This window comes from Syngnathus typhle, linkage group LG1, assembly GCF_033458585.1.
Source record: "Syngnathus typhle isolate RoL2023-S1 ecotype Sweden linkage group LG1, RoL_Styp_1.0, whole genome shotgun sequence".
NCBI lineage: Eukaryota > Metazoa > Chordata > Actinopteri > Syngnathiformes > Syngnathidae > Syngnathus > Syngnathus typhle.
In genome coordinates, this window is record NC_083738.1 from 13568866 (window position 1) to 13582304 (window position 13439).

The 13439-nt window shown below is 42.3% G+C and overlaps 1 protein-coding gene across 3 annotated transcripts in view; it reads left to right on the top strand.

Moving 5' to 3' along the window:
- LOC133152630 (amyloid beta precursor protein binding family B member 2-like) overlaps positions 1–13439 on the top strand; it is a 30312-nt gene that overhangs the window by 14269 nt on the left and 2604 nt on the right. For all 3 annotated transcript variants that reach the window (XM_061276414.1, XM_061276408.1, XM_061276398.1), the window contains exons 9-13: positions 5232–5346; positions 10619–10694; positions 12343–12423; positions 12533–12648; positions 12768–12950. In XM_061276414.1, the coding sequence (XP_061132398.1) occupies positions 5232–5346; positions 10619–10694; positions 12343–12423; positions 12533–12648; positions 12768–12950 (571 nt within the window). The remainder of the gene's footprint in view (positions 1–5231; positions 5347–10618; positions 10695–12342; positions 12424–12532; positions 12649–12767; positions 12951–13439) is intronic.

Genomic DNA, 13439 nt, shown 5'->3' on the forward strand with positions numbered 1-13439 from the left:
GTACGTTTCCATGGCACCAAGGTGCAACCCGAGCTATATATTTGTTTTTATGGTTTCTGTCTGAAAAACAATCATACATTATCAGTTCAGTTCCCAAACTATCAACATAGGCATCACCAAACAGGTAGATACGTATCCAATATATGTCCGATAGAATATTTCTTACTTTTAGTGTTCAAAGGACCCACCTTTATAGAACCTGCCTGTGCACTATGAGGTCAAGTGCACATACAGTGAGTGTATGCTGTGCATGAACACTGCATTACTGCACATGCCGCTGAGCTAATTAGGACACAGTGCTACACTGTGAGCAAGCTTTGGAGTCACTTACTCAAATCCCTGCTCTCTCCCACACTCTCTTTATTACACACAAACACAAACACACAGCCACACACACACACAAACACACATAAATAGAGGCCATTTATTGAGGTGACATTTCACTGAGGTTGCACACACGAACATGCACATATGTCAATCCTGCACGTACTTTCCAAATCAGTGTGATGTAAAACGATCAAGTGCAGGGAGAACAGCAGGACATTATCTTACTCGCTTTTTCACGCCCACCCACAATTCGTCTCTTCTCCCCCTTATGCCGATGCTGTAAAATATGCAACGAAATATGACGAGTGTTGACATGTGGGTGTCGTGTGCCTCCCAGCTTGTGTTATCCCTCTCTTCTAGCCCCCCACGCCTCTTTTTTTCTCCCTTTTAGCCTTCCTTGCCTTGCCAAATCCTTGGAATCAGGTCATAAAGTGTGCGTGGATGTGAGTATGAACGTCACAAAACTTCACAGTGATTTACTTAGGCTTCCAAAACTGGCTAACTCTAGTTATTTCTCACCAAACTGAGTGATCCTTGACTGAAAACACTAACACTGTAAATGTATGTATGCTCGTCAGAGCAGACTTGGATTGAATGGTAATAAGATGGGGGGGGGGGGGGGGGGGGAATCGCATTTATTGCATTACGTTTGCTCTTAGCTTTTAGGTTAGCACGCCCCAAAAGTGCTAAATAGCAGCTTGACAAAATAAGAGTTGTACTTAATGGCAACAAATGCTTAAGGTACTTTATCAGTGAGTCAATCTTTTCCTCCAAGCATAACGTCTCGCAATACAAATATAACACTCATTTCAACATTTCTTTAGGATCAACAGAAATATCTCATGCGTTGTTTTGGTTGTGTTCGGTTTGTTTCTTTGTTTTCTTTGCTTGCTTTGTTTAAAATTTACTCTTCTCTGCTACCTGTCATCATTTTTGTCATCAATTTTATTGGCTCTTGGTTGCCTGTGGCTATGGAATACATGAAACAATTTGCATTGAGATGCAGAGATGCTCCTTTGTGCTAAGTAAATCAAGGACAATCTGACAAGGTTTTGTTTTTGTTGGAGGAGTTTCTGTGCAATGTGATGTGAAGTTTCTGATTGAAATTAAGTGTTTAAAGAGACGTTGTGGAAGTTGGGAGCAAAACATGCACGCATGTGTGTGTGCATGTATTTGTGTGCGCGTGAGATGGCAACCACCAAATGTAGCAGGCAGCAAGACTCAAATTCTTATTCTGAAGTTTTGGTCTCCCCATGCCTGGAGGGGGTTTCCTCCAGGTACTCTGGTTTCCTCCCATGTTCCAAAACCATGCATGGTAGGAATAGTGAGTGACAAGGTGGGACAGCCAAAATGAACAAGTAGACCGTTTCTTTGATGTGATATGTTCTTGTAAACAAAGAACAATGAGAATGAGAATGAACAATGTTTACACGCATCCACATAATCCAACACCTGATGACGATCTTTGATGGAATGTAATAACGTTGCTTCTTTCCCTGTGCTCTTGTTTTCCCTTCCCTTTTTCCTCATTTGCAATCCCACCTTCAATCTTACCTTCCTCATTCTTGCTGCACATTCTCTCATCTTCACATCCCTCTGCTTCCCGGGAACCAGAGAAAGGTAATTCTAATTGTTCCTGTTTTACTCAAGTGTGATTGTGTATCTTCATTTTTGCCACAATTGTGGGTTGGCAACCTATTGGTTTGATTTTTTTTTTTTTAGGGGTTGCTTGTGGAACCACATGATCTTATTTACAACAAACAATTTTACAAGGGGTTCATTTGCGTACCCACCAATACCAAACAGGCGTACTGATACTTCATAATACCATAACGTTATGTAATGATGATGAAAATGTTTTATTTTCGTCAACTTCTGTTCAAAAACACACACCTTCATAATATAAATATATAATCATGGCATAAATATAGATATAATAAATATATATATAATCATGGCATATGTTTTACTCAAATACAACACGTTTTACAATAACAACTTATGATAACATGCGGAAAATGTTTGTGTCCATCTGGTACAAGGTACATATACGTCAGGCTGGTGATGCGGTATTGTTGCGTACAGTATCGGATCATTTCTACAAGTACAGTACCTCTATGCACTGCTACTACATCCATGAGCTGTCGAAGCGATTCCTCGTGTCACGATTGCGACAAGGACTGAAAGTCTAAAAACTAGCAGCAATCCAGTGTGGCCACGGGCTATCAAGAAAGCCTTTTGTTTCTCTCCCCATGAGAGCCTATAGTGAGGTCATAAACAAACCATTTGTAGTGGAAGCAGAAAAGTGGCTAATTCTCCTCGTTGGCCCGCTGCTCAAACGTTCTCAAACCGGGCCCAGTGGCTACATCCACACATCACATTATTTCCTTTGGCCACAGGCGAGGAGTGCTATCGACCCTGCCTGTATGAGCACAATTAAGCAGTATCATAGCTTGGGTAATGCACTCATAAACACAAAGATTTTTATGATGAGCACTGGCTGTGACTGCTCCATTTGAGCAGATGATGGTTTGGAAAATGTATCAGATGACTTGAATGACAAAAGATTTTTTGGTATTTACGCCCCTTCTGTGATCTCACTGGTGTGAATTGCTTAAGACCAGCGGTGATTAAACTAGCTGAAGCTAATCGAGCTAATCGTCTTCCACCAAGAGCTTATTTTCATACTTTTGGAGTGCATCGCCTTTCCGCTGGAAGATGCTCAAAATAAGTCATTAGTCGATTTTAAGAGTTAAACATTGATGCGGACCTCGACTTGACTAATTGGTCGACTTGTGGACTAATTGATTCAATTTCTACCGATGACATTCAGGTGCCCATCTTTGCATTTACTTGTTTTTCAGCTTTGGCTGGAAACAGGATTTGTGTCATGACAGGAGTCCTCCTACTCATTTGTTTTGCAACTTCTGTCATTCATTAGTGAGGAGATGTGTCATTTTTCTCCTGCGTTATGTACACCCATGCCCTAAAATAAAAATAATGTGGCCTCCCCTACCTACAATGTACTTTTCTCTTTGCTTTTCTTCAATCACACCATGACTAAATGTGTATAGACTTTGGACTGTCTGTTAAAGGTTTCTTCCCTCACCTAATAGTTCCTTGACACCAAAATACCACTTGATGACCCCAAAGCCCTACTTTTATATTACAAAGGCTTTGGAATCATTATGTGGCATTTCAGGGTGTTTCAGAAAGAGCAGAAAAACAGTGACTAGTTTGCCCCCAAAAAAGATCCACAAATAGATGAATTTACAAGCAGCACATTGGCACTGCAATAGCAGAAGATAACACATTTATTATAACGTTTCCTCTTCCCACACCTTAAATTTATGAGGTTTTACAAAAATAGCTCGCTTGAGTCGGAGGAATTACATCCACCGTAGGGTATCGCCAGTACATCTCCATCATTACGGACTCAAAAAACAGAGCAGTTTTTTTGTTGCTGAAGGCAGCAAAAACATCATCGGGGAAGATGTTTTCTATTTGAGGCCTTAGATGAGTTTTTAGGTGCAGACAAATTATTACGTATTCTGTAGAAGAAGTGCACTGTCCTATTCTTTTCCAAAACACAAAATAAGATGCCCTCTAAAATACAGCTCTTTGAAATTCTGCGTTAAGCCCCATCTCACTATTATTGTGGCTGTTAAATCACATGGTTCTACTGCCTTACAGTGTTGGTATCAACATTTTGACTGGTTAATTCAAAATTGATTTGTATACACTCAAATTGATTTAAAAAAGGTGCAAAATGTTGCTTGTTCACAGTGAGTTTTAGTAATTAATTTTCACTTGTACCTAGTGAAAAGAATTGGAGCAACATCTTTTTTTTTTTTTATTAAACTCATGATGCAAACTGCAGTAATAAGACCTTGCAAATTACGTTTTTTTGTTTTTTAAAAAGTTGTTGACGTTGTTTAAAAAAAAAAAAAAAAAAAGGTGATAGAAGATCAGGGGGATGTACACACTCTTAAAGAGGATGGGATAAATCGATTTAAAGTGGGGATCTTAACAGTCAGTTCCAGGAATTGGTATGGGAGATGTAGGCTGAGCACATCCAAGAAGCAAAGGGTGAATGAAAAGTGGAATATAAATTGGCCATTAATCCAAATATTGGCGCAAAGCTAAACACCCTCTAGGTGAAGCATTTCATCTCAATATGCATTAATGTCCCAAAGCAGCTCTACAAGAAGTAATACCTGCAGGCTCGAGGAAAGGCAGCCGTCGTCATAGTGCTGTTCAAATGAAATGGATCATATAGAAGCCAATAATGCCAAGGAGTTTTTTCCTCAAACAAAAAAAAAATCTTTAGCCTACATTGCATTTGATGTTTATTCATCGTCTTCCTTCACGTTGTGCACTCTTTGTAACTTGTTAACTTCACTCTGGACGTTTTGTTCTCACCATAAAGAAGATAAATGGAACCGTATGGAGGCTGATAAATGAGTTTCAGACATTAAAGGCCTATTTACGATATCTTTTTTTCCCTTGGCTGGGATCTTGAGGACTTTTTTCCCCCCCCCAGGATTCCATTACATCAGTCAGCATTCTTTCACTTCACTTTTTTCCTTGCAATTTTTTTGGGGGGGGCGGAGGGCTGCATTTAAAAGCTATACTGTCATTGGCTGGCTTTTCAGTCACGATTTGAGCAGTCAATGGCCAGTGTTATCTAAATGCGCGGGCTCCCTCTAGTGTTACGCAAAAGAATCTCTGAATGTACTAAATGTTCAATGTGAATCATGTCACATTGGCTCAAATGTTTTTTAATCCCTAACCCCAAGCCTTATAAGTGTCATATGAATGGTTAACTTACATTTTTATTTCACAGTAGTGAGGATTGTCATGGTTTGGCCATGTGATCATTTGCATGGTTCATGTGTCCTCAGGGACTTTGCCTATGTGGCAAGGGACAAGAACACGCGAGTGCTCAAGTGTCACGTGTTTCGATGTGATACGCCCGCCGCAGCCATCGCCACAAGTCTTCACGAAATCTGCTCCAAGGTGGGTGCCACTACCAGTTCACAGACACTGCCAAGCTTTCACACTGGTGGTTGTTGTGTTGAAATGAGTGTTTTATTTTATTCGGCCCTTTATGTGTAGCTAGCAATGCTTGCAAACATGAGCCGTTTAACCATTCTAATGCTTGACCTCCAGTGTGTCTCAAGGCCAACAACGATGCTTATTCTCTGCAACTACAGATCTTCTCAATCAGCACGTAGCATGTCACCCTGTTCAGTGTTCAGAAGGCATAGGAATGTTGTTAGGCTGCAGATTGTCCTCAGAAAAGTTTAAGAAGATGGCGTGAAAGTGCAGTATTTATTGCACGAATGCTCTTATTAACCAAATAGTGGGGGGGGGGGGGTTGGGGGTCCTTTGAGGTGTATTGCACAGAACAGTGTAAAAACACCATCATCAAATATCATTATTTTACTATGCAGGGCTGTGGACTCGGTCGGATTTTTGCTCCGAGTCCGGCCTCTTGACCACGAGTCCGAGTCCGGCTGTCCATTTTTTCTGCTAATTCATATCACTGCTTAGTCTTTATTCAAGGCTAATTTAGATCAAAATCTAAATAATTACAACAGTTTTGTGATGGCTTTGTCTTTATTAAATATATAAATGAATACAATAAACAGATACTTTCAAGTTTCTATTCAACGACTTGAGTTTGTTCTTAGGAACAAAATCGCCTCAACCAAGTCAGCCCTCATCGCGCCGCGCTGATCAGACATGATAAACTTGAGCCCGGAAAACAGGCGCTCTACACTGACTTGGCTGATTGGCATTGCTGTTAGTGTCCGAGTCGCTGCCTTGAGGCCGGACGGATAATGATCAGCTGTAACAAATGGGCTCTCTTTCATTCGACCAAGTGCCAACATTGCCCCAATTTCTTCATCTATGTCGGTTGGCGAGGTGGCGGCCAACAAACGCTGGCGGCGCTCAATGCTGTCAAGTTCTTTTTCAAACTGATCCTCCTCCGTCATTGTGGAGCCATCAAACTCGGCCTTCATCGACGGCCCCTCCAGGTGCTGGTGGGTACGAGACCGGATTCGCCTCACAACGGCACGGAGGCCATTCTTGGCGCGCTCCATCTGCTCTTCGCTGAGGAGAATGCGGTAACGCGCATCGACGAAGACGGCTGCCAGAAGAAAATCATTGTCGAAGAGCTTGTCCTCTCGTTGCTCCATTGAATTGGCGATTGGTGAAGCCAGAGGGGGCTGCTTGCGCAACGCTGCTTTCAAGGCCGACCACTCCTTGAGAAAGCTGCCGGGGGTGATTGAGGCCGACTGGAGCTTGACCGTGACATCGTATGGCATCTTGAGGATCGTGGCCAAGGTCTCAAGCTCCTTCCATTCTGACTCGTTAAGGAAAAGTTCCGGAGAAGCAGCTGCCAAGTCCTGGACATGCTCTCGTAGATGAAGGAGCCGTTTTGTCATGAGATAGGTGCTTCCCCAACGGGTGGGCACATCGACGACAGGGAGAAGACCTCCTCGACGACGGAGGACAGCAAGCAGATTGGGGGTCCACAGTCCCTTCACCACCCGTCGGACTTTATCCAGTAGTTTCATGACATGCTCCGCCTTCAATCCGTCACAAATTGCCAGTTGCAGCGTGTGAATACCACAGCGCATGTGATGAATCATTCGAAAGTCGGCATCCTGAATCCCAGCGAACTTCTCAAGCTGGACCTCGCCGTCCAGATTGACGCCGCCCTCGTCCTCATCCATTTTGTTTTCAGTATCATCAGCATCTTCGTCGTCCTCATTGAAGACTTTTCTCATGGTCGCTGCGTTATCGACGACGATGGAGAGGACATGCAGGTCAAAATCCTTGATGACGGCGTTGATGATATTCTTGACCGCCTCACTGTCATGCCCCCCGTCGGTGTCCTTGATGGCAAGAGTCTTGATTTTAATCTCCCCGTCGCGGAAGTACTGGACGTTGATGCCCATGTAGTTCCGCATGAGCCTGTTGGCGGCGTCTGCCTTGATGAATACGCATTCCTGGCTCAGCTCCGACTTGATTTCCTCCTTCAACCTGTCGGCCTCAGCCACCACCATGTGGCGGATCTGATCTCTGTCTAGGCTGACAGAGAGCTGATTAGCAGCAGGCCCTAGCAGTGTCCGCATAGCCGACTGCTGGAATGTGACGAGCGAGAGGCCATCATGAACAATCAGAGAAATGACCGCCTTTTGAAACTCCTCACGGTCCATCTTGTATTGGATCCTCTTGCGCGGCACTTTCGCTGTCACAAACCTGAGAAAAAAATAAAATCATTAGTGAAATGGCCAAAGTAATCATGGATCTGCAATTTTCGTTTTGAGTTTTGATCGATACATTTGTCATCATTTGTCAAAATGTAGAAAACATTTCAGACTATACTTACTTTATCATCGATGTCGGAGCCATCTGCGATGGACCAGGCGTCGCCGTCGTTTTCGCCTTTTTGTTCTCCTCTTCCACCTTTGGACAGATTTGAGTTTGAATTCATGAATTTTTGTTAAGTTCGACTATAGTAATCTCAACACAGTATTTTACCGGAAATCAATTGTAATCCACTTATCAAACGCTTACCTTCGCGAATGCCTCTGGGTGCTTCCTCTTGAGATGGCGCTTCAGGTTGGCCTGCTGATTTCCGCCAGCAGAACCCATCGAAAACCACGCATTACATGTATCGTTTACGATACACATGCCCTTCTCTCCTTGCACAGAAAAATACGTCCACACATGACTCTTTCTGGATGCCATGATTGTCCGAGGGTTATATACTATGCCAAACGAACGCAACTGCTTTCACACTGGCTGGTTCGGCTTATATAGGATCCCTTGCTGAGAGCGGGGACGTAAAAGTGAGGCGGCCTTCCAATTGGACGTCGGCTCGCTAACATTTTCCCTGCCTGTTGGAATGATTTAAGTAAAGCCTTGTCATTTACATGTTATGACTTTCCTGTTATTTAAATTCTCCCTCTTTAGTGACAGAGATGTCTTTTGTTCCCTGTCAGCCATATGTCTCCGAGTCCTTACTCTCCTTTTGTTATGTGTGTGTGTTTTTGTTCCTGTAAGAGGCCTTCACCAACAATGAGCAGAGCATATTTGCATAGGCGAAGTGTTCTGATTTGGTTCATAGATTGTTGTTGGTCAGAACTGTTTTTCTTTGTCAGGCGTTATATACAGTTTGAAGTAGTTGCGTACAAGTTATCCCATATTTACTCAATGTTTGTTTAATTGTTTAGGACAAGTTACTTATTGTTATTGTGTGTTAATTTACTAAGTAGATAAAGTCTAGCAAAGGTTTAGTTGCATTGTTCCACAGGAAAGCGGCAATTCAAGTTATCTGATCTCACTCGCGGACGAGTCAGCCAACAATGGGAGACGAACAATTCTTTAGCTAATCAGCGTTGCAGAGGCGTAGCCAGGAATTTTTCCAGTAGGGGCGGGCGCCCACAGGAAATCCGCTAAAACAACATCCGGGTCCGGGAGGCAAACGGTGAATGGATAACATCGCGTACATAGAATAGTGCAAGCACATTCGCGCAAGACCGAAAGAAAAAAATGGCATGAAAATGAAGAATCGAAAAAGCTCGTTTTTTTTAACCCGGGGCGCAGGGAGTCCTAACCAGGGGGCCGCCTCGGCTTGGCTACGCCACTGCAGCGTTGCTACAGACACAATCTCCCCTCCCTTTAGTGTAGCAACGCCTCTGTAACCAGGGCAACCAAAACATTAAATAGAGGAGCACGTGAAGTCAGAACTCAGAATTGATGGAGATTGTAACTGAGTTTCCTCTCTCTATCGTTCTCCTCGCGAGTAAACCTGTTCTGGTTCTTTTCTCCTCTTCCTTCCAGCGTGTGGTTTAATGTCTGATGGTATTTAGACCTGACACTGCCCTACCAAAGTTGTGCTAGTTCATAACGTAGCAGGGCTGTGGACAGTATTCCTACGCGCATTCTCAGCAGCATGATGAAAATAAAATTGAACGTATTTGTTTTATTGTCGGACTCGGTGGACTCGGTCAAAATCAGCACCGAGTCCGAGTCCGGCAAAAATGACTGAGTCCGACCGAGTCCCCGAGTCCACAGCCCTGGTACTATGTATGATGGATGACTAATGTGAATAAATGAATTCAGACACTGCCAATGGCAACCCTGGATTTACTCACTCACTCACTCACTCACTCACTCACTCACTCACTCACTCACTCACTCACTCACTCACTCACTCACTCAAAAAACCCACCTACCTACCTACCTACCTACCTACCTACCTACCTACCTACCTACCAACCACCATTATGGTTTGTAATCTCATGCGAGGATCAGCGCAGGATTTTGATGATCCTGGAAAACAGTGCAAGTATATAGAAAAAAAAATGTGTATGCCTTTTATCTTACTGCTTTCTGCCCTGTCTGTCCTTTATGTTGATTTTCACACGTTCCACAGCTAGATGTGATGCAGACCGACCACACGCACTTTGATTAACGACACTCGTAATTAATAGAGGGTGTCATGCATACAAAGTGAGAGCAGTGCTGGCATGCAAACAGCACACTCTCTGATGCACTTAAAAAGAGTGTGAGTACTCCAGCAGAAAGGCAGCCAAATGGAAGGAGGAAAACAGATTGCATCTTTTCACACAGTTAAATTCAGAATTCTACAAACATTCAGTGAGTGATGGAATATGACACTGCCATTATTCCTCTGCTGAAATGAGCATCCAAAAATTATCAAAGGCTGAATAATAACTGAGCTTCTTCAGACAGAATAAATTGAGTTTACTGGTCATGTGATTGTATATTCAAAATGAAAACCCTGAAATGGCAATGATGAAGCTAAAGTAAGATTTATAGTACAGAAGTACAGAAATATTTTTTTTGTCTTGAGTTGTGAGCAGTTTATTTTTACAATCACAACCACACAAAAAACCAACAGTTTGGCAGATAGTGAATAATTCTTCAAAGAGTGCTTTCTCTAAGGTATTTACTGCCCATTTTTTTACGTACATTCCTGCATGGTGCTGTTTTTTTTATTTCTGATGCGAATATTGTGTGGTCATGATATGAATTAATCTCCTAAATCAAGGCATCACTCTATACCCACTTACTTTCTTAAGTCACTTGAGCCAAATACACTGTTTTAGGCATAGTGACACAAAAACAAACAAAATCTCTCACTTTTTATTGTCTTCTCTAATTGCCTCGTTTTTTTTCTCCCTCTCATGCCTGTGTTTTGTTTTGCTCCTCTCGCCTTTTTCTTTTACCCCTCTCTATTGTCTAGATTATGGCTGAAAGGAAAAGTGCCAAGGCTGCAGCTGGCAGTTCCTCCCAGACTGGCTCTGATGTGCCCCTACAAGGTGTGCACACTCATATAAACACACTTTAAAGCACACACGCAAACACTTTTATCCTTTTGTAGTGCGCACATGTGAAAAGGCAATTGTTGGCCCAATGCTAGATTTCTTGTCTTGCCTTACAGCATTCTTCCACATCCCAAAGTGCAACTTAATATCTTGAGATTGCATGCTGTGTCGGTCTGATTGTGGTGCATCGGCACATATTCTGTTTGCTGCTGTGACGCTCTGACGGCCGTGGTGCGTTCGCGGACTGACTGGTATTCCAATGTAGTTCAAGCGGAGAACCTGGATTGTTAATTTTCACGAACATAAAATACACAATCAAATTGTGACACCTTGACTCTGATCACCACTCAGCTGTTGGCAAAACAGCAGAGCGTCTTTAAATCTGACCTTGTTGTTGCAATATTTATAGAGGTAGTCTAGAACAGTAAACAAAGTCATGTTGATTCTTTTGGATTTTAATCACAATCACTTTCAATAGTCTATTCCCTACACTATCTAAAATCTTTTTTAAAAAAACTGTCACTTTTATTAAAAAAAGAAATACAATTTAAAAAAAAAATATTTATTAAATTATTTATTTTTATTAAATTCTGCCACACATAGAGGAATAGGACTTTATTTATTTAGCACTTACACACCGTCTTTCGTTGTAATATGTTTTTTTAATATAGAAACTGGTGTAACACCAGATTTTGTTGGTGGTGTGCCTTGAGATTTTTTCCAATGAAAAGGTGTGCCGTGGATGAAAAACGGTTGGGCAGCACTGCTGTACTGGTTCTCCATCCCAAATTCTTGATGGTGGTTCATCCACCAGAATTGTGTACCACCAGTGTGAACTGTCGTCTGCCGCTATGTGAGCCTTGTGATTGACTGGTGACCATTCCAAAGTGCACGCCGTCTTTCGCCCAAAAGCAGGTGGGACGGGCCCCAGATCCCTCTGACCCGGAACTGAATAAGCGGTATAGAAATTCGATGGATGGTTCTCCATCAATGTTCTTGTGCAGTGGGTCTCGGCATAGGTGGCTTAGGTGGGACTGCTGCTGATATCAGGGAAACAAATCGCTATCCTCTGTTTGCCCTCACTCTGCATTCAAGTGTAAAGAAAAAACGATAATGGTTTCCTGAAAGTGCCAATGGAAATGGTACGAGGAAATGTCTGTGTGAGTGCACTCTGATGAGGTGAATCCACGTAGAAGACATTAATCTAGACAGATTTGCCGTAGTCCGTCCATAGCCGTCACCCAGGTGAGCTCATGATGAATTTCTACTCTCTGGAATCCAACGTGTGAACCTGTTTATAACAAGTGACTGTGCACAGAAGAAAAAGCACTGAAATGAGGTCCTGTGGGCGGCGTATGAACTTAATTGAACTCCCTTGCTGATATTGATGCTGATGCCGGTACCGGCATCTTTGCGCAATATGTTCTGCCTGCAAGCCTCCATCCAAGCAAACCCGGCAGGACTTCCACCCAGAAAACATCCAGCCTTAATCATGCCAGCGGCTCCCAAAATTATGCAAATATCCACAAGCCTTTTTATTTCTTTAGTTTGATCCAATTATTAAATCGTCAGGACCACTGTTAGAAGTTATTTGCTGTTTGTAAAAACGTGGGTTTTCTTTGGTGTGTTTTCCACTGTTCAGAATTTCCAATGCCAAAGACTGAGCTGGTACAGAAGTTCCACGTCTTCTATCTGGGTGTGACGTCAGTGAATCGACCCATAGGTACATATGAGGCTGCTCTTAAAATCAAACGGCTCCCTTATGATATGCAATAAATTCCTCCCGTCGTCATCTCCTGCTTCATGCTCTCTTGTGTGTATTCTCTCCCCAGGTATGGACATCATAAATGGAGCCATTGACAGTCTGGTGTCCTCCACAGGCAAGGAGGACTGGACACCTGTCATTCTGAGCATTGCTGACACCACTCTGGCTGTTATCAAAGAAAAGGCATGCTTTGGATTATACAGTATTATGTTGAGCAGTAATTCTGTTAAATGTTAGGCAGGTCCGGATTAAATGCTATCTAGAAGAGATGAGTTGAATTCTTATCATGATTTCTTGTTCAGGAGGAGGAAGAAGAGGCATTGGTGGAGTGTCGGGTCCGTTTCTTATCCTTCATGGGAGTGGGGCAGGACGTCCACACATTTGCCTTCATCATGGACACGGGAAACCAACACTTCCAATGCCATGTGTTCTGGTGTGACCCCAATGCTGGATGTGTGTCTGAAGCAGTGCAGGCAGCATGTGTGGTAAAATCAGATTCATGTCTTTGAACCATTAACCAAAAAATGCAGACAAAGTATTGTGTATGCATATATTGTGTATGCATACATTTTCATTCATTCATCTTCCGAATTGCTTCTTCATTGAAATCTGTTAATATTTGTTCAACTTTTTTTTTTTGTTGAACTAACAATACAATTCTGAATTCACTTAACCAATTCAAGTCAATTTTTGACTGTATTTTGAAATTTAGTTAGATATTTTATTTTCCTGGATGGTGTGATGTTTTGCTGGATAGTGCGATGTTTTGCCACCATTTATGAATAAGGAAACCTTTACTTGATCTTTTATTCTATAAATCACTAGCAAATTCTCATAAAGACTTTTTATACTTCACAATCCATGTTTACTCACTATTTTGGAAACTTTAACCTACTGCCACAATTTGTAGTTTATCTATTTTATTAAATCAACATAACCAGCAAAGGGCAGACCTATTGGGAAGAAATGTACAT